This window comes from Orbicella faveolata, unplaced genomic scaffold, assembly GCF_042242905.1.
Source record: "Orbicella faveolata isolate gen_17 unplaced genomic scaffold, um_ofav_v1 contig_14, whole genome shotgun sequence".
Taxonomy (NCBI): domain Eukaryota; kingdom Metazoa; phylum Cnidaria; class Anthozoa; order Scleractinia; family Merulinidae; genus Orbicella; species Orbicella faveolata.
The window spans coordinates 23,291,722-23,313,784 of NW_028301541.1; the positions used below are offsets into that span (position 1 = coordinate 23,291,722).

The 22,063-nt window shown below is 38.6% G+C and overlaps 2 protein-coding genes and 1 long non-coding RNA gene across 5 annotated transcripts in view; 1 reads left to right on the forward strand and 2 right to left on the reverse strand.

The window, feature by feature from the left end:
* Window positions 1-1,169, reverse strand: part of LOC110046113 (uncharacterized) — a 34,605-nt gene extending 33,436 nt beyond the window's left edge. The window contains exon 1 of the mRNA XM_020751781.2: window positions 925-1,169. The gene's annotated coding sequence lies outside the window, so the exon portion shown is untranslated. The remainder of the gene's footprint in view (window positions 1-924) is intronic.
* A 6,293-nt stretch (window positions 1,170-7,462) lies between these two features.
* On the reverse strand, window positions 7,463-19,683 carry LOC110046187 (melatonin receptor type 1B-like). 3 transcript variants are annotated; one of them, XM_089287181.1, is made up of 4 exons: window positions 19,513-19,683; window positions 14,624-14,667; window positions 13,977-14,050; window positions 7,463-10,697 (listed from the first exon to the last, which is right to left on the reverse strand). In XM_089287181.1, the coding sequence occupies exon 4, from the start codon at window positions 10,671-10,673 to the stop codon at window positions 9,525-9,527; it is 1,149 nt and encodes a 382-aa protein (XP_089143307.1). In that variant the 5' UTR covers window positions 10,674-10,697; window positions 13,977-14,050; window positions 14,624-14,667; window positions 19,513-19,683; the 3' UTR covers window positions 7,463-9,524. The 3 variants fall into 3 exon arrangements, with proteins under 3 accessions (XP_089143307.1, XP_020607532.1, XP_020607536.1); XM_020751873.2 differs by lacking the exon at window positions 14,624-14,667; XM_020751877.2 differs by lacking the exons at window positions 13,977-14,050; window positions 14,624-14,667.
* On the forward strand, window positions 12,804-13,770 carry LOC149114555 (uncharacterized). The gene is made up of 2 exons (XR_016206502.1): window positions 12,804-13,005; window positions 13,566-13,770. It is a non-coding gene; the product is annotated as an uncharacterized LOC149114555 (long non-coding RNA).
* Window positions 19,684-22,063: the final 2,380 nt, after the last annotated feature.

Sequence of the window (22,063 nt, forward strand, 5' to 3'; positions counted from 1 at the left end):
CTACTATAAGGAATCAAGAAACTGTACTGATTGCAGAGGAAGGGCTTACAACACAATATTGTTCTCACTCTAAATCTTAAAGTCTGATCAGTTGGCTGTATTTCAGAGTTGCCATGAGGTCATAAAAAAATGAGTATAGAAGATTGTTGTTTCTTCACACTAGATTGGCAATTGCAGATCAAACGTTCGTCAAAAGAATGAGGGATGTACAGTGCACGTGCAATCAACTACTTTCCAACACTTTACACGTACAATATGACATTAAAGCGCATACATTAAGCTGAAGAATGCACGGGAACATCAAGGAAAGGAATAAAACTGATGTTCATGTTTTCATCTCGAAGGTAGTCGAAGGGTTAAAACTAATGTCAACTTCGTGCAGGTTAAGTTCCAAACCGGTAACGAAATAATTCCTAATGTTCTCCTAAAACGTTATGAAAGAAACGATGGGTGGTTTCCAAAATACACCACACCAATGGAAAGGTACAGTACATTTGTATCCTCCTTTTTCTGTCGTTGTATTAGCGATACAAGGCCAAGTCTTCTTTTCGATTTGCTCGGAATCAAGTTTGCTTGGGCAAACACTTACTTTGAGTGGTTTGTGATTTTAAAACAGCTTTACAAACAGAAATTGATTTCTGCCATGTGTGTTAAGGTAACTGCAGATTCCTGGTCCAAATCCTTTTGTGAAATTTTATCGAAATCTTTCAACAAGCTAACAGCTGAACTATTATTGCAAGGCACTTTTAAAATGGACCCTTCGCTTGGCCGGCACCACAAAGACCAAAATTTATACAAGTTGTACTTATACTAACACTTCGGTAAAACGGACTATGATCTCTGTGATTCGCTCCCAAGGCCTGTATGCTTCGGAGTTGGACTTCAAATGTAACAATGATATAAATGATAAAATGAAATTGTTACCTGTTCCTTTCTTCCTTCGACTGCTAATTGCGTGAGAATAATTCGAAACAGGAAAAACCAGCTTGAGTTGCCTGAAAGACGAAACGGATTTCCTTCGCAGCCAAAATGTTTCCGAAATTATGATTCACCAGATGTTAAACATAAACTCACAGGGCTTATCTTGAAACCTTGACTGAAGGATGGATATTTATGCTATTTCGTGAGGACATTTGAGAACGCTCGTCGGGTACCGAGAATGAGCTTAGACGACTTCGTCATCAATCATGTTCCAATGCTATGTCAAAAATTCGTGATTTTATAATTAGAATACACTCTGGCTTCTCTCTGCAAAGGCAGACTTGTTTCGCTTTTCCAAAATAAAAACCAAAACATTTTCCAAACGTTTCCTACGTAACCATTTTAATTATCTGTTGGCCGTCAGGGCGGAATTTCTATCTCATCCTACTAATTAATAAAAATACCTTTCAACAACCCGCGACAGTAGTGGCGGCCCGGTGATTAGATCTCAAGAAGACAAATTTCCAGAATCCCATTTTAAAAAACAAACATATCTTCTGCTTTTCAATTGTAGTAGATGGTATGTCTTAGTCAACAGAGCAATTCGACATTATGAAAGCTTTACAGAAAATAATGCTAAAATAAAGTATGGATTTAGAGAGAATATCATAGTGAAAGGGTAAGTTCTACTCATTGTCCTTACACCTCAATTTCCTAAGAAAAGAGAAAAGAAATATTATGAAAAAAAACTCCAAATAATAAAGGAAAACGGAATGTGTTTGACTCTTGGGTGGGCTGCCAGATGATTTCTATCAAACTTCCTTTGAATACACGATTAACAAATATGACTGACACAATTAGTCAATTAATGTGAAATGACCTCACCAATCATTCCTTGCTGGAAGCGAGTTAAGACAAACCCGACACGCAACACATGTTGTGCAAATCGATAATTAGATCATGCAGTATCACTAGGACTTTACAATTCTTTGAGCACTGTGAATCTTGCTTCCTTTCTCCCTTGGGAGACTTACAGAACAAGCCGCGCAAAGGAACAATTCGGGACTTCTTTCTGTTTTTTTCCTTTTTTTTTTTTTTTTTTTTTTTTTACAAAAATCCGACTTCCGCTACTGTAGCCTGCATAGGTGTGGCATGTGAAGAACGATCTTCCTGCTGGAACTAGCTGTTGTTGTTGTTGTTCTCGTATGTTCGGTTTTGTATTTTGAAGAAGAAACATGCACAATACATTATTTAAATACTCTTCATTGAGATAAATGGCCCTGAAGCAAACCGATCTGATAACTTTTTCAGTGCCCTTCTTCTTAAATTCCCACTTCTAGCCCCTAGTACACATAATAACTGAGGAATGGCCGTGTTCATTCTCTTTTCACGTGAGGCGGCGTTTTGAAACATGTTAAGACGGGAGATGTACACGAGTTCTTGCTTTGGTATGTCTCGGATACAATAGAGAAAGTCTACTATGTTATCTAATGGCAATATTGGCCCATTTCAGGTGCGATGGTGGGGGGAGGGGGGGAGTGTTAACTGTGTTTGTCCATTTTTCATCCAGAACTGAATAACTCGTTGACAAACAGCAGTGTTTCGTCTGTGAAGCCAGGTGCGAGTTTTTCTTAACCACAAAATTACCTTTAAATTCTAAACTTTAAGTTTTCAGCGTGGCAGAAAACAACAAAGAAGTAACTACTAATGTAAATAACAAGTACCCGGCCTTACGACCGAACTAGGAAGATTAATTAGCAAAGACTAATGCTATAAACTATACTGTGTACATCGAGCGATATTTTTTCAAGTTGTACCGCCTCGCGATGGAGTTCCCTTTAGTATCTGAAAATTTGCCTTCCCTATTTGTCCTGGAAGGAGAACCGTTTTCAAAATCGATTCACTATCATATTTTTGTATATCAAGGTTTCCTGCACACTTTGACCTTACGAGAGACAAAAATATTTGGTTCTGTTTTCGTAAATATTTTAGAAATCGATCGCGAACCACACAATCTGCATGTAGCCTTTCGATGCCTTTGTCTTGTTGGCAATATTGTTTTGCAATTTTGTTGGAAAAATACTAAAGCTTTAGTTCACATTTTCTCGTTCAAGTGAATATGAACATGGAACGGCGAAATGTTTGGGGAACGCTGACAAACCGGAACCTATCGGGGGAAGGGTGAGGAGGGGATTGGCTAGTCGCTTTTCCTGCTAACTGAATGTGCGTGCAGACGTAGCGTGTTAAACATCTGCAATATGCGCTACCTATACTGGGGAAATTAGAGAGCGAAACGTAGTCCATAAGGTGTCTATTAAGGTTAGGTCTGAGAAACGGAGGGAAAATCGCATCATTTTGAATAAACGAGTCAAGGAAGGTTTCGGTGAGGGGTGTCACACCCATGGCCAAAATTCCAAGAAGCAATAGTTTAAAGACAGCTTTGTCCGATTAGCACAATACTGGGACGGGGGCCAAGGTTATATTTTTCAAAGACAAACCTTGTCTTTTTATGTCTGTAGCTGATAAAAAAATCCGATAAGAACTTCCTTTTCGTCAGGGTCGTAGGGCGCATTGTCTTTTCAAACTGTGGTTTTCCTATCATCTACTTAGCACCGTCAAGCACTACAAACAGCCTGTGAAAAGGAAGCCAAACCAACCACAACACTTGCATCCTTGCCAAAAATCGCATAGTGCGACCAGACAATATCAAACAAATAGCTACTGGCTAGACCGAAGCTTAACAGGATTAAAGAAAATTTCCGTGTTCCAATCCTTACCGTATAGCATCTCTTATTTACTTCGCATGAGATCCCCTCCCTCGGTTCCGACGATATATTTTTTTCTATATTCTGTCATCAGCTATTTATGTTACCCTTTGTAGTCAAGCAATTTTTAATTTTGTGGATGAGACCCTAAGAGATGGCTATTAAAATTAACGTTATTGAACAGTACTTTCAAGTCGTATTGTATGTGATGCTGTACAAGTTATACCGACGTTTCTAACTTGTGTGTGACCTGTCAAATGTGTTTGCGAGCTATTGAACTTTGACACTCTTTAGCAGCGAAAGACTTTACTCAGACGATAAAGACTACCGATTTAACAAACGATTTAAGGCTACCGTACGTGTTAATTTGATTAGCAAGGAGTCAAATGCGGCGATTTTTTGAGCTTAAATTCACCAAAAAAAAAAAAAAAAAAAAAAACGACTTCGTCGGTGGCTTAAGAAACGGGCACGCGAGGATTACAACACTTAGTATAGCAGTAGAATGGACTCAAGGAATCACATTAGCTTGTCTTTTAGCAGCTACTTCTCATCCCCTATGTTAACCCGTTGCTAATCAACTTCGTCCGCAGTCGCATTTTCAGGGCTAAACTGATCCGCCCCAGCCTTCCTTTCATGCAGTCCCTAATTCCCACGTCACGTGATAATCCTTGAGAGGACATAGGATCGCATTCGGCCGGCTCGACTGAAATTTGAATTAACCAGTCGGGATTCTGCTGACGGGAAAAACCCTACTGTCCTTACGTCAAATGCACGTTAATTGAAGTTGGGCATATTTCCTCACTGGAGACGGCATTAAATATTCACGAAAAAGGATTTTTTGACTCCAAAGGCCATATCAGATTGTAAAGAGTGAAAAATTTGAAACACTTTGAGTCTCCAACTTTTAATTTAGCGCCAAAATTGGGTCGCCCGCTCTCGGCAACTCGCTCTTCGATCGCTGTCGCCAGGTAGGATAATAGTTGTGTCATTCTGGACAATTTGAACAAAACATGCTGTTCCTCGTCAAATTAAACCAAGAATTCTCAGGTTGATTACTAGAAGTAGCCAAAAGCAACCTAGAATTGTCTTTATTTTTTGTTAGCTGCATGTGAAGAAAAACACTATTATCGTGTCGTTTCGGTAGGACAGCTAAGTTTTCACTGCCGCTTGTAATGCGGGCGCAGCCACCGTATGCAAGGCGGTATTGTACCGGAACTAGCGTGCAATGGAGGCTCAAGCCAGGGAATATCATTACAAAGAGACGAATTATAATGCATTTGAAAAGATTCCTCGGCATTGGCCTCAGTATCAAGCTAGTCCCAGTCCAATACTTAGGATACGTGCGAAGCGAAGCTAATGCGTTTCGTGTGGACAGAAAACAATTTGAAAACGAGCTTTTTAAAAACAATGACCTCACGATAATCATGTGATTTTCAAATCCAAAATGACCATTGATTGTTGCGTTTTCAAATTCCTCCGGGGTGGTATGGACGGAAAACATTTGACGCGTTTTCAGAGTGAAACCTCCGTTTTCAAATTCCTCTGGCGTAGTCTGGGCGAGACCTCAAATCTCCGAATTTATTACATGATATCTTTTGTGAACAATTATATACCTATCTTCATCAATTTGTTACAAATGTAAATTACGTTTATGAATTTACCTTGAAAACGTTTTAACTAAGTCGTCCGAAAAGCTTCTGACGCATACGCTAAATGTAGGAGACTATACTCTTCAAATGCACCAACAAATGCACATTTGCTGCCGGCGATTGCCGGCGATAATATTTGCTAGCATCTGGTCATAAATCAAACAGGTTGTAAATTTCAAAACCAGGGACTCGGGTACTTTAGATCGTCGGGTGCTTTACTAATAGACCTAAGCTGTTCACTGTATCCCAAATACCTAAAGTTGCATGCTCGGATCATTACACTATCCTAGGAAAGCCGTCACAAAACCTGCACCTAAATCAGTGGTAAACACGACTGATCAAGACACGTGATTTACGGGATAGTGCGTGGCGCGCGCTGCGCCGGTGAATGACGCAAGAGGATTGGTCACCAATTCATAGTGCTCCCTCACGCGAGGAAAAATTCAAGCTGTTTATGTCAGATCTCAACACAGCTTTTGATATGTTCCTTCCCCATAGAGTGATTAGGAAACATCCAACAGACCACCCCTGGATTACCACTAAGATCAAAAATCGATCCATAGGCGTCAATTTGTATTTATTCATCAAGGAAAGAACTCAATGGCTTATCGACTTTGGAGAAATAAGGTGCAACGAGGTATTAAAGCTGCTAAATATCATTACTATTACAATAAGTTAGCTAAACTGGAACAAATCAATCCGGCGAAGTGGTGGAGAGAGATAAAGAAGCTCACAGGACAAGACATTCAACTGGAATAGCATCACCAGTTCCTTCTCAGCGACATTAAATCCCTGGCAAATAAGATCAACGACTTTTTTTGTGAGCCTCACGAATCATTCTCCCCCCTCCACCCTGCTTCAAGGAGCCCCGCTTCTAACTGTTCTGCACGAACTTCTCGTGTCTGAGGGTGAGGTCTACAGATCTTTATCCTCCCTTCAAGTGGCCAAGGCAGTCGGACCCGACAATATTCCGAACAAGATATTAAAACACTTTGCTCCCTAGTTGGCCCCCAATCATTCGCGTTATTTATATAAAAAAAACCTAAAATCTTGTAGCTCGTTTCACGTTCTATTACATTATCGTCTATTGTGATTGGTCTTAGCAAAAAATAGAGTTATTTAGAAAGTTAATAAACGTTTTTTTACCAACGACTTAAAGAGTTCATAGGGATAATCTCCAGAGCTGACGCGCTCCTAACTTGGATTGCTGCATTCTTGACCAATCGACAGCAGGCCTCTAGAATTGGAGGAACTATATCTGATTGGACAACACTAAAGGGAAGAGTATCCCAGCGGAATAAACTAGGTCCCATTCTCTTTACGGTCAGAATTTAACCCAGTTCATTCCCTTGGGGTGCTCCTCCTTCTAGTGTAGTTTGTCGCTATGAACTCGTTAAGACTTAGATTAGTTAGGTTTATTTAATATTATTTCTTGTACTGACCTAACTCGTTAATTCAGTCTAAGACTGCCAGCGAGTTTTAATAAACTACTACTAATAAATAAATTGCTACAATCACGGTATCTGGCGTTTGCGCAAAAGCGCGCACGCCAGATACGAAGACAACTCAACCTGCCTAACCCCGCCCCCCACCATCCATACAATGTTGAAAACTACTACCTGCAATTTCTTTCAACACTGCATTGGGTGGGGAGGGGGAACAGTAACACGTTTTTAAAAGGAAAGCAGCGCTTTTTTCAAACTTCAGTAGTAAAACACATACAATCCGTTAAATTACATAAGTGTCCCAAATACTTTTGTCCACGACTGTAGGTTGATCTGCAACTTGAACATCACTGTTAAATATGCGACCATTTTTGTGGATCTAGTCGTGCACGTGTTTACTGCGATACCTTCCATTCAGCGGCACACCCCCACCTCCTCCTCTTCACCACACCCCCCCCCCCCATCGAGATGTACCCTAGAGGGGGGGGGAGAATTGGTATGAAAGTCGAACCACATATTACGAGTAATTCTATATTACAGACAATGAATTTGGTCCCATAGAAACCTGAATTCATATAAATGTAATCTACTTCTGTAATACAAACACTCATGTCTGGCCCTTTAGTTCCCGTATTAAAGCGGTAAGGCTGTAGTTTTCGGTAGAATCAATGTCTGACCACACTTCGGAGAATACTCGTTTTTAATGCGTCTTTACTCAAGCGGAATGTTTTGCTCTCTTTCATGATCTGTATATTACATAGATTCTTCTTACATTATTCTACATTGTTGTCCTATTTACATATTCTATATTTTGGCATGCTTTTAGAACTAATCCAATAAATACAACCTTTAAGCAGACGAAATCTACGAAAGCAGAGGGGATTTAGTTATTTCATTCATTAGCAAGAAAGAATGCGCATTTGTCGTATTCTCGTGGACAATTACCTAAAAATGCCTACACAGAGAAAGTGAACAAAATTCATGTACAATAAAAAACAGAAAACCTCTACAAGGGAAAAAGCATCTTGCCAAGAATAGGGGTGAAAACGGTTCATTATTGCCCAGAAAAGAAACACCCGCCTCTGTACTAGGAATTTAATGATCCGTCTTGGCACCATTCGCGTTTATGTTTGAGTAAACCAGAGTACTTTTCTCCGAGACAAGCTATATGTTGGCTATATGTTGGAGGAAAACTGACAGTCCATGCTATGATTCCTCCTCAGGTTTTTTTTCTACCCCCACCCCCCTCCCCCTTACCATCTTTTTAGCCAATCTCAAGACTTATTTATATCTACATAGATAGCCCCTTAGTGGTTTAGTCAGTGACCGTTTGTCGTGCTAACATCTCGCAGATGTAGAGGCTTCAGCGACTTTGGCCTCCTTGAGAACTAGCAAGCACCATCAGTGCTTCATACAGAGCTCATAACAGGTGACGCTGGAGATCATGTTCTCTTACTCATAATAGGCCCTTTGCACGATCCGGTCACATGGTACGGAATAAATTATGCTGGGACGTAAGTTACAGAGTGGGACTTCCAAAACAAAGGAGAGTCGGGCTGGACTGGTACGAGTTCCTTTGTTTTGGAAGTCCCACTGTGTAACCTGCGTCCCAGCATAATTAATTCCATACCATGTGACCGGATCATGCAAAAAGCCTATTAAAATAAAACCAGGGGAAATAAGCGCTTCATTGTCTTCCTAGAAAGTGTCAAGTACCCATTTTTCATTACCCAAGTTAGACTCTGGAGTCGGAAAAATTGGTTTTATATTAGTTATGCAACACTTTCGAGTGGCATAGCATGGAATATCCCACGAGTCACTTGTATTTTCCCGGAATACACGCGAAATTTAAGGCAACTGTGTATAACAAGAAAATGTAAGTGACAAGTGGGATAATCCAACGGTATTCTACAAGACGTACAACTACATTATTTCATGCCATAGAAAACACAGTGGCAAACACAATCAATGCTACATACCCGCGGTGCTCGATGGGAAGGTTGGGTATACTACCGCCAAATATAGGGGAATCTTTGTTTACAATATTTGCGTCATTACCATAAGCGATACAGTTTCTGATGGAGCTACAAAGAGATTAATAATGAATATTGAAAGGGCACAGCACGATTAACTGTCCCAAGGAATTTGAGCGCGATGTATTGAATACTTTTTGTGCGACGCGGGTTTAGAAGCTCAAAATTTTACAAAGAATGTATGAGCTCATTAGCGCTTTTGCCACACAGAAATTTTGATGTTTTTGAAAGCCAATTTCTCCTCGAATATCACAACAAAAGAGCCAAAACTTTCACCACCTACTAAGTTTCACAAGCTCTTTAGGTTTTTGCGAATAAAATCGTGTCTAGCATGATGCCTTCTATGCGCAAAGTCGTATGTTAATGAGGACAAACGTAAACAATGACGCCAGCAAAGATTCGCCTATACGACGGCTTTCCTGTATTCTCATGCCATTGACTGTATTTTCTGTGGTATGGTATAAAACGTAATAGGCAAGCCTCGTGAAACTAAGTGATCAGCAGGACAGAAATCAATTGCGTAGTTAAAATTTATGTTGTAATTCTAGGTTCTTATCTAAAGGTACGTCTCTAAGGCTCTCGAGACGAACCTCTATACTACTGCTTCTATGCTTCTACTTAAAAGCAGAGGAGCATAATGGACTTGAATATAGCGTCTGCTATACTTGAGGTCCTTTAGTTTAGAACATCAGACAGTTTTACAGCCAAGATTCAGCAGCTTGAAGACTTGTGTTGACAAACACATACTGGAGCGTTTTTCTCTAAAGAGTCAACGTCGTCAATATTTTCAGGAGCGTGTTTTTCACAAGAGCCATGGGAACTGCTAGAGTGTTGATAGCACGGGTTGGTAGGAGACCGTCCCATTGTGCCTCCGCCGCTCTGTACGCTTCGGGGGCCCGTACACTTGGCGCCACTCTCGCTCGTACCATGCGAGTCTTCACGGGGCTGTAGACGCAGTACCTCTTTGAATGCCTGTCTGAAGGAACGGTTGAGCGCGTTGTAGATCAAAGGGTTGTTAGCATGGTTGGAGACCACTAAGAGGAAAGACATCATGTCTAACCAGTGAGGTATATTGAAACCAGGCTGCACCATTTGCACAATGTTCACCACACTGGCGGGAATGTAGCAGATAATGAACACGATGATGACTGTAAACAATGTGGTAGCGATTCGGACGTCTTCGACATTAACTGACGGCTGGCTCCGGCGGAGATTTTCCATGATTGCTCCATGGGACTTAATAATTTTGTAGATTTTTAGATAGCAGAAGAGTATTATGGAGAAGGGCGCTATCACAATGATGAGAGCAAATGTTATCGTGTAGGAGATGTTGCGGCTGAACAAAAAATGGCAGACACATTTCCCGACCTGATACTCATGCGCAGACCAGCCAAAGATGGGCGCGATTGACAACACAAATGGCACAAGCCACGTGACCGCCAGAATTCGCAGGGTATTGTTGATGGTGTAAATCCTGTTGTACTTTCCACCCTCGACGATCTTGAAATACCTGTTTATACTGATTGCACACAGAGTAAGGAGCGACGTCGAGCCCAACAGGACTGTCAAGAAACCATTCAGTTTACAGACGTGTTCTCCAAAAATCCACTCGCCGCGGTTGATAATGGTGGACAACATAAATATCAAATTCGCTGAGGCAAAAATATCCGCAATCGCGAGATTTATGAGGAAATAACTTCCAGTTATGCGTTGCGAGCGACGTTGTTGCTGCCACAGGACAATCACAACAAGAGTATTTCCGATCATTCCCAATAGAATGACAAGACTGACAAAGGGGACCAACAGACCGATAGATAATGAGGACCATTGGAAACTAGGCGCCACAGTTGAGTCCATCATCTGCTGGATGACACGGGCTTAAAGCTGAAAGCAGGAAATAAATGATAGATATAATTTCAGTCAACACTTATCAGACCATGTTTAAATATTTCCCCTTGACTTTTCTAGATATTCCATGAAGAAAGCTGAGAATTCGAAGTGCAAATGTTTCAAAACAGCTCAATCTTTTGGAGTACCTCCAAGAAAGTTTAAAATAACATTGTGTTTTTATGATCCCATGAAAAGGTCTTTTTAAAAGTTTAATATTTTTGACGAGCCTTATATACTGGGAAAGTTTAATAAGTAAGTGTATGGTTTTTTATGGATGCTGATATGCCTAGTGTATGGATTAAAAAGACTGAAATATGTGGTACAAAAAAATGTGTTTCAAGAGGATCAGTGTCAGACGAAATACGATCAACTCATAAACATTGCTGTAAGAAACAATAAAAAATAAATAACAAATATACACTTTGAAACTCTTCTTTAAACACAGTTCTTACTATATTTCTTTCAGGTAAGAATTCGGTTAATTATGCATCGACAAAAGAAAATGTAAAAATTAACAAACAATTGGTTATGTAATTTTAAGTTCTGTTTGTGATCCGCGAGCTAGGCGTCAACGTTCTGAGGTTTTATTAAAAACTTTGCTTTCTTTAGTAATGATCTACTTATAAAGACTTGCTGTGCCGCAAGGGCTTATTAGCATATTGTAACAAGCATTCCAGCCAACATTTCTATATAGCAGGCGTACTGAATCAAAGTCAGACCCTAACTTTAAAAATGAGATCAATCGCCTAATGTCCTCCTCGTACTCACACACGGCAAACATGGAAATCAGTTTTTTCAGTTTTTATCTAAGTCTACTCTTGTAACTGATGTTTTTACCGGCCTTGTGTAAATAGTGCATGTATTGTATTCATATGTAAGTGTGTACGTAGTCAGCGACAATTAGGACCTTAATAAAATTTACCGCACAGGAATTTAAGTTGTCAGCTACTGCATCGGCCCAAGGTGTGCGAAACTGACAAGGAGATCTAACAATTATATAAATAATAAAAACAAGAAAAATACTATAAATTATCAAGAAGCAAGAAAAGAAATAAGCTATTGATGAATTTCATGTGAGACCTAAGCCAGCAGAAACGATCCCTCGAAAAGCAGAAGAAAATTCTATTCAACTCACTGCAAAAGTTTTACTTACTTGACACTATAATGACTTTACTTTAGGCGGATTAAAGTCTAAATATCCAGCTGCAATAACAATCCTTCGCGTTTCGAAAACTGTAAATGGGCGATCTAGATAGTTAAATATTCGCTCTGGACTGCCAGGACGCTGCCAAGCAAATCTGTGGAGCTGAGAAGCATCTCGCTTTCGGACAGCATATAACATAGCATACCCTCTTTGGCATGTGCCCAGCCTTGCCTGGCGGCTTTCGAGTTATCTTTAATAGTACCGACTTAATTCTCTAGCAAAACGTAGGCGCGCGACAAAGCGTTTCCAGGTCGGGCCACGTTTTGTGGGCTTTTACTAGGCGTTTTAAGGGCGTTAAATGAATGTTATTTGAAGAAATTAGTTCACGACTACACCGCCGGATTGCAACTGAAACTTTGCTTTCTTTGAGGGGTGTATTGCTTCTAATTGAGCACAACCATCGCTCAAAAAGATTTCAGTTTTCGATTCTAAGCCGAAGAGAATTCGTACAACGGAAATGCTTTGAGGTTTGATTCGGATCTCACAGTTGACTTCTTACATGGCTTTTTAAATCTGCAAAGAACACGACCGCGGATGCAGATAAAAATTCCGACAAAAGATCTATAATCTTCTTACGGTTATCGGAAACATATTTTGACGGAATAAAAACAATGTGGGAATATCTGGAAGCCTTTAGAGGTCTTCGTCGGCCCGGGTTTGTAATTCACAATTCCCGAAATTGCTGTATCTGAACACCATTAAATTTTTTTCCTTATTTTTTTTCTCTTTTTCAGGAAGAACTAAGGGACTCTATCTATAGATCTGGTCTATAATTGTCGATTCTGAAACCGCATTTCGCCACTAATGTCACCATTAGCTTTACTACTTTATCGCAAATGTACATCTTTGCTCAATCTACGTATTTCTGTCTCTTTCATGTACAAATAAGTACATGTTTTTAGCGTAAGGTTAAATGTCATTACTTTTCAACCAGAACGTGAAATCGAGGACTTTCTAAAAGCATCAATGGCAAGGTGCAACTAGAGATTATAAAAATCCGCTTAAAAATCTTCATATGCGGACAGTGGAACAGTTAGCATCTATTTTGATCATTACGAAGACTGGTTTCTTTCTGGCCTTTATATCAAGTGATAAATGGTAGGTATCTCCGAAAGAAAAGCTTTTAGATCAAAAGATAGCCATCGCTCCTTTCGCGATTCGTGTTTCCGAAATTAGACTTACCTGCTAGCATGTATTACCTTAAGGTCCGATTATTAAATGAATTGAAAAGAATTTGAAACGAAACACGCGTAAAGAAGGTTTTAAACCGCTTTGTATGGCGACTTCAAAACGGCGGTGATAAGAGTTAGCCGACTGTACTAAACAAAAAGTGAACCTCAACTAAACGCGGTCTGATTGAAGATCAAGAGGAACACTTCATCACTTACTTAGCCAAGGTCACATAGGTACAAAGACCAATTTTTCACTAATTTTAACGATTTAGAGCCTTTTAAATTAAAATATCGCGTTAAAATGCTTCAGTCGACTACGCGAGGTTCTCTTTGAAGGCCTATAGACTTCAATGGCGTCGATTTTTCTACGCGAATCCTCGCTCCATTTTGGCTGGCGACCAAAATCAAGAATTTCATAGTTTACATGTTTGCTTTCATAAAGTTGAAATTAAGCTTTAACTAATTGTCCCGATTCCCTTCATACAGATACTTGCCGTTTTATGAACAGCCATAGGAGCCTACTCGAATTCGCCAGAATTGAGGCATCCAGGGTTTCTACAAAATGCTCCAGTTTGCGCATTTTGCCGAGATCTTACAGACTGGACTTGCTAACGAACGCTAGTCAGCGTTGTTTGTACAAAGACAAGTGATACTAAATCGATTTTACTTCAAGGCAAGAAAAAAACAACAACTGAAACATTAAACAAATACAGCGCGAAACTTTGGCTTTCTCGTAAAAGACCAAGAGAACGAGAAACACTGACAAAATCATAAAATAACAATAACCCTGCCTACGTGTTGAAATATCATTTATGATGTTCAAATTGTGGGTTACCGGTACAGTCAACAACATAAAATCACACATTTACACTTTTACAAGTTCTAAATTAGCCTCACCAAGTTCAGTTTCCCTCGCAGTTTCTGGTCGGTCCTTGTAGAAAGAAGCCAAACTTTTCCTTCGTCTTATCAGTCTAACATAGAAGAATGTTCATATTGGAGTAAATACGGTTCTTATATACTGACCTCCCGGTCGGATTATAAAGTCCTAATGGACGGCTCTATCTCTGGTATCTATTTCACATTCCATATAGGGATTTTTAATGGAAGGCCGTTAATCTCCCACAATAAATCAGAATAAAACTTGTAAATACAATGAAAAGCACTTAGGCTTTACCAACGTAAGAATGTTTTAATTTGCCATTGTTAGAAGAAGCCCTCACATAGATGCTTTGGAAAACTTTTTAAGGAGGATGATAGATAAGCGGTTGCAAATCTTTCGGTAATCTTATTACTATCCCAAAAAATTTGAAGTTAAATCTGGTGAATGTAAAACCAGCCCAGCTGCCACATGTCACTGTATACTGCCATTCTAATATACAAAAACGCCTTCCACTGTTCTTTCCCTATCGCACCAACCCTCCTAGCATTCATGTCAACTTGCAAATGCTCCTTTCTGGGTAGTACAGTATTCATACATTTTTTACAGCACTATTTGGGAGAATTTGACAAGTGACAGTTAGACTTTGTGTATCATGATTACTTACTCTATTCTTGTATCTTTATCGAACGTGTGAGGGGAAAGTCCCGCCTACAATGTGCAAAATTTTAGTTAGAAGTTAAGTGAAAAAGGATAATAAGTTTAGAATGTCAAGAAATGAGGGGTTAACCGACCCTTTCACTGAAGATAACGACAAAACCGAGAGTTAATTAACATGGTCCAAACTTATAAGTCTGTGGACAAAAACCAAGAGTGTGACTACTTGAATAGAAGCTTTTGAAAAGTCCTTTCGAATACGGTAATGCTTGTCTTTAAGACAAACTTCGGCATTTTTCACTGTTTGAGACTTTTCCAGGTTTTCTGAATGACTGTGAAGTGCAAACGGTAATTGGGCGCGTCTGATCCTAGATTCCGATCAGTGCTTAATTAAGATATGTGGTTGGCACGTTTTAATGAACATACTTCTGTTTCAGCTCAATTCAGATCCGAAAACGTGAGACCCAGAAAACCCCAGTGCGCAAATAGCACTGCATCACGTCCAATGTGAAATATTTTCTTCAACATTAACTAATCCGCCATTTAAGAGTTTATCAGCTCTTTTTACTCTGCTAAGCGTCTTAGAAAGGATAATCCACAAGCTTTGAATGTTATGCGGTACTTATATCTCTCACTTCCACAAAATCCCGTTACTTTTCGTTGTTGCACTCAGACAAGCTGTGCAGATAATTCCACCATACTGCCCGCACAGCAAGACAGCAACAATTGTACTGATCAGATGAATTACGTTGGTGCCGATATTTACCGAAAGCCTCTCCAAATGGTGTTCTAATCGTGTTTTATAAAGGACTTTTGTTGTTGGTTTTGATTTTTGATTCAAACTATAAGACAGCAATATGACGTAAAGACTACAATGCTTTCCCTTTGTTTCGTAAATCTTACACATGCATGTCTAACGATTAAATTGAGAAATACATTACGTTTACTTTCTGTTTCAATAGTTCAGTCTCCAAAAAATGCAAGTTCTAGAGTCTTCGTTATCTTGTGTATTTTTATTTAATTTGTCGTCAGGTAAAGGACGAGAAAAACCTGGACGTGTTTTCACATAATCGGCCTTCGTCGGTTATTACAGATCATTCCGCTGGCCAATGCGGATAGTTAATGAAGAGACTGGAATAATGATAAAGGAAGAATGTGGCAAGGAGGAGATGTGCGTGGCTTGGCCACGTCTTCAGAATTGATCATCTCTCACATCCACGAAATGCACGTACATTGATACCAGAAAACGAAGGAAACGTGGTCAACCGCACGAGACATGGAGGAGAACAGTGGAAAGAAACTAAGAGACTGGGCAGTTGACAGGGGAGCCTGGAACCAAATCTTGTAATCTTGAACACAATATTAACGCTTGTCTAGGGAAAATGAGGTTAGATCATGGTCTCTTGCGCTTCTAAATTCATTTCCTCCTTCCCAAAATATTATAATGATGAATTCAGGTTAAAATCAAAACGCGCCATTTTTGCGTCATCGAAATGTAGAAGGGAGTGGTCTTTTTTTCTTTTTGACTTTATTAAGGAAACGGACATTTATCACTGTCAGACGTACCTATGATTTAATTTACCGGTCATTCGTTGATGTTGCCTTATAAATGCGGTTACTCTTTGACTATAAGAAACAGGACTGCAGCAATAAAAGATGAATCACTCCTGAAGTCCTGAACTGATTTCAAATAATATACAATGCTAGCTCCTCTAAGAGTTGAGCACTCTTTGAAATCCATTCACCGCAAGGAAATAGAATTTATGATTTAATTTGCTTATATTCATTAACTTTCCCAATTCCTGATCATCCATTAAGCTTTTGAAAAATGTGACACTATTTTGCATTAATTAGTTTAAATCCCCGGTATTTGACATGGTCGTGCCTGATAACAGAAATTATTATGACTGGTCATTGTATAATTCAGTCTCAAATTAAAGCCCTGCGCTAAATTAAAAGCAGAACAGGTTCGCTTTGGACCAAACTTGGTAAGTAGACATCGAGATATACGTGACAGACGCAATTGCTTTTTCAATATTTTGCATATATTATTTATTAAGTATTTGAAAATGCTTGTAAACTCAGAAGTTACCATTGGATTATTACTTGGCCGTCCGGGCGCGAATCTTGTCAGGGCTAAAACATCAGCAGTTAGTTATTTGCAAAAGTTGCTTTCGTCTCATTTACGTCGGAAAACCCATTGGTACATAGTTTGTGCAATTAAAGGGGACGAAAATCCCCCAGCGGAAATCCTGTTTGAGATCAGTACCACTGAGAATTTGCTTGGCGCATTGCCTGAAATTTGTAGAAATAGATAAAGAGAACGAACTTACGCATTTTCAGCTCGGATGTTCCAGCTGGGATTAATGGAGAGAGTCTGAAAAACATCCGTTTGGTTGCGCAAACAACAATAGTTCTAGCTTTTCTTTCACATTTTAAATGGCATTTCCGAAAAAATCTCCAAATCGTAACCAGCCAAACCTCACTGTTTACTCATACTTCACAACCATACCTTTTCACCTGTTTGGATTCATTTCATATCTCATGAACAAAAGTCGAGTCTCTATTAAAGCAAAGCCTTCGTAAACAGAAAAAGAAGGTTTATCTAAATTATTCATCAGCTGAAAAACTGGCTTTAGTCGTTATAGTTCAGTAATAATGTAAAATGACCTTTGTCTTGTTATAAATAGAACAAATGAACCCGAATAATCGCTTATGCAGACTTTGATAAATATTGCATAAAGTGCTCCCATATAACGTTGTCAAAATGTGATTTTTTTTGTTTTAGATTTTCACGGTTAGGACTTTTTTTATTTTGGTAATAATAATTTAAAAAATGAAAAATTGTCTTTTCCTAAAAAATAAAATACATCAATGAGGAAAATTCACAGAACGAAACAATGTGCTATGAAATATTAAACTCCTGAGAGCTGAGAGTCACTATGCCAAAATTCTACTGTTAATCCGGTAAAATAATTAAGCATAATAATACAACGATTGAAGAAAAAGAATTCGATACTTGGTAATAGAAATAATAATAACAATAATAATAAAACACAAAAAGTTTTGATACCTCAGTTGATTTAACAATAAAAGTGCGATATTGTATGCAGAAAGTTTTTCATCTTGCACACTCTGTGGCCGCATCACGGCAGAGCCAGTGGGATTTGTATAAAGCTATCTAATTTTCTGTCTTCAATAACTTCTTTTGCAAAAGGAGTTCTTTCCTGCATCCTTTATTTTTTACAGTTGTTTGTTGTTTTATTCTACTTGTCCTACATTACTTAATACCTTTACCTCTAAGCAGGCGAGAACATTGGCTTGCCTCTGCAAATCGCTGTAATTGTAAACGTATTACATATAAACATAGCAGTGTTACGCCATCGTAGCCGGAAGTTAAGTATGTTTCCAGCGACTCCCTGGCTCAGATGTTACTCGTTCATCATGATAAAGCAGTGGTTGCTGAGCCTTCGAGACGATACATATCAGGTCCTTGTTCTTTCTTGCTGTTTACTTGTGTCAACATTTGAATACGAGAATAATAAATAACCAGAAAGGATCGGAATACAGTATATAAGGACTAACAGAGTACAGGCTACAACCTAGATGTTAGGATAAAAACATAACCCAACCTTAAACGTTTTTGTGCATGTTTTGAATTCTTCCATTAATGTATCGGCCCTAGTATAAGTTGATGTTCTTCAGTGGTTAGAATCTCAAAGTTTTAATTTGTTCCCGCAAACAACAACCGCAAAAGAACGATAATCAGTCAGGATAAGTAAACAATTATACATCCGGGCAAAGCAAGCAAAACTGCCTTTTTATTCCTTGAATCTTAACATTTTTAACTCTTTCATTCCAAGAGTCAAATAAGTCCTTTGCATTCTATGAACCTCTAGTGTGTAAATATTTGTTAAATTAAATTAAAGCTGTAACAAATATTTTTGTGTGGTACTGTTTATTATGATGTAATGTTCTAGAGTTTGGGGGTAAACAACTCATTGCGCGCCATTCAAATGAAAGCTTTTGAAAGTACTTTAATTTCATGTGTTGCATGTTGATGCTGTACAAAGTGGTCCTAGTCGGTGGATAAAACCCCAGTTCGCTAATAGCTCTTCTAATAAAGTCCGCGTAGCGTTTCAATTTGACGCTATTCATATTCTCAACTGATGTTCCACAAATTTTAGTCTACTTTTTAACATTTTACTTTCAATTCGGAGCGTATGCAATCGATGGAGTAGGAAGTTTATACCTTACAAGAGTTTAATGGCATGCTCATGGGATAAGAAACGGTATAAATTCTACATGAATCTAAACTACGTATATTTTGAGTGACACCCAACCTTGTTTTGCGCTCTTCGAAGAAAGTGCATTCTATAGTTTTGAATGCACCAAAACGAAGCCCTCACTGGTTAAGTGTGCGGTTCTAAGACACAAGGCAATATTTCTCTCTCACTTGACTTACGCACATGTTTCGCGAGCATTCAGGTAAGAAATACTCAAGAAGAGCTTTCAAAGGAGAAAGAAAAGCTCGCTGTTTTTGTTTGTTATCTCGTTCATGTACTTCTAGATCTTCAAGTGTACTCTATTTTGCCGCCATGTATGTTGGAGTAAAAATGTTTATGGGCAATTAGTGACTTGTTTATAAAGAGCCTTTTGCCTGTAATAGTTTGCGAAATCGTGTTATTGTAGCATTCTAAATCACCATATCTCGGAATATGTTTGTTATGCAAGGAAAAATATCCAAAATAGTCAAGCCGAAATTCTCCATTAGAAGGTTTCCAAACGTTTATTCAGCAGTGAAAAATAGAGACCAACTCATAGATTTTATGTTTAACTGGCAATAGCCTAGACTCTGAAGTGATTGAACAACAGAAACCTAAAACGGATTAACCATACCTTAAAAAGTTGATGCAAAAGCTGAAGTTAAAGTTCCGAAATATGTTGGGCGAGTACATCTGCCGTTAAGAGAGTTTTCATTTCCATTCGTGAAGGAGGCAACCAGTGTACGTACATCTCTGCTGGAAAAAACGTCTTTCGTGCGTCGAGAATGTTTTTTAACGAACAGTAGAATATTATTTCCGGCACTTAAATCCAGGAGGGGATTAATAAGACAAAACACATTGAGGTTTGTCACGAATTAATTATTAAAGTGAACATTTTGGGACGCACTTTTTAGGCAGAATACAATAAATACTATCAACAAATCGTAAAAAGATCTCCTGTTATTTCTTTTCCAAAAGTATTTAATGGTCGATTTTGATTGTTTTTGCGGCAGGCCCTTGATTCTACGACATTGCACCAATATTTGAGAAATAATTAGTCAGACCTAATGTCATTTATTTGTTGTTTATCGGTTTTGCATCTGAATTCGCATTTAATTAGCTACGCTATCTAGAGTTTATCTGATATGAATAATTTAACCTTTCACAAGCAGAAAGAGAAAAAAATGGTTTTCTGCATACTTTCTCCAAAATCGTACAGTAAGATGTACGCACGTTAAGTGCTGTTTTTAGCCGAGAGGCTGATGTTAGACTGCAAATCGTACACAAATGAAGGCTGTTATCTGCACAGTACTCCAGATGAATAGACACTATTTCCCAACACAGAGAAATAGCCATGGATACGTGTTAACATGGTCATGACGATAGAAACTGAAGCAATAATCTTTCAACTGTTGAGATTTGGAAACAATTTATGACAAATATAGAGAAAGAAACATCAAGCAATCCTACCATATCATGCTATGATCAGGAAAAGAAATTTCCAACTCAGAAAAATTTCACTCGACAATCTAAGATCACAAATGCCCTTTTCTGTTTGAATTGTAAAACTATGCTTCATAAACACACTAAAAATACAATAGTTAAAACTTGTGATTCACTCTTTGTCCATGCATCTATGTTTTCTGCTGAAATACCAAGCGTGCTAGGTATTAGCTATATTTTTATCTTGCACAGTATTGAGAACAGAAACATTATAGATAACCGTGTATACGACATATTTGGATACTTGTGGTTATATGACAAGGTCTTCTGCCAGGTTCTTACAAATCAAGGTCACTGACTTTGTAGGTTATAGCTGAGTCATAAGTGGGACATCCTTTGCCGAAACAGCTGTATTCCTCGCGTTGCTTCGATTTGCTGCTCATTAGGGGTCAAGAAAAAAAGCGTATTGATTATTAGAACAAACCCTTTAAGACAAAATCAAACATACTAATGACTTCCTCAGAATTACATCTACATCAGTTAAAAATCGGTAAAAAATAGAGCATGTTTTGAAAACATTTTGAAACATGTTTATAATCTATAATCGCAGAATATCACGCAACAGAATAAAATTAATGGCTGATCGATCAAAGTCAAAGTTAAGGTCTTTAGATCCTTTAGCATTACGCAACAGTTTTCACATTTCAGACAAGCCCGCAGGGCAAATGCAATAAGGGGGCACTCCCGTATTTTTCCTTGCTTTTCCACTATCATCCGGCTAACTTCATATATTCGTAATTTTTTTCGAAGAATTTCACAGACCAGAAATTTACAACGGACAAATGACTCAGGAGTCGAGATTGATTAAGAAAGTCAAACGACACAGCAAACTTTGCAACTCATCGATACAAAGTTCTCAAAATAATCTTTGTGATATCTGTAGTAAGCACAGTAAATATCAATCAGATCAGTTTTATTATTCAATATATATGTTATCAGATTTTTTTTCTGATAAAGTGATTGACGCCAATATGTTGCCCATTTTTTTCGATCCACTTTAGAGCAAAAACTACCAACCCAGCCAAAGGAAAACATCAGTTTTTTCATACAAAATCAGTATCCAGTTCTCGCCGCTTCTTTCCTTGCATGGAAAATTAGAAAGTATACGGATTAAAGCTGATGAAGTGCTAGAAATGTTAAAGCGAAACATTTTTCTCTGAAAGAATTTTTTGAAGAAATATTAATACTCACTTTTAATGGGCGTTATCTTGGCCGTTCTCAGCCACCTCTTTAACATGTGTCGCTGTCACAAGCATATCTTGAGAGAGCCTCCGTTATCACAGGAGAGCAAAAAAATTCCATAAGGGTTAAGAACTGGGGGAATAAATGGGCCTACTTTCCAATTCTGTGTGGTTTTCCTCTCGAGAAAAGCCGCAGGATTTTGGTGGATTTCCCGCAAGGCTTGCGAAAAATTAGCGATTGTGAAATCACTGTGCTATCGCTGAAAGATTGAAATGCGTTCTACAGTCTTATACACGACAGCGACGGGAATCCTCCAAATACTTGGGTGAGAAAAGACAGAAAGAGGAAAACAGGAAAGAGAGAAAATATGTCGAGTGCTATCTTTATACAGGAATTAATGAACTTGTATGATGCTTTCCTTTCAAAATCTCTAAATTAAAAATCCTGGCGATCATTTGATTTCAGTACGCAAATCAAATGATTCGGGACCATTCGGCGTT

What these genes read in the sequence shown, in the direction of transcription:
- LOC110046187 (XM_020751877.2), bottom strand. Translation starts at nt 10,673, where the DNA reads ATGATGGACTCAACTGTGGCGCCTAGTTTCCAATGGTCCTCATTATCT.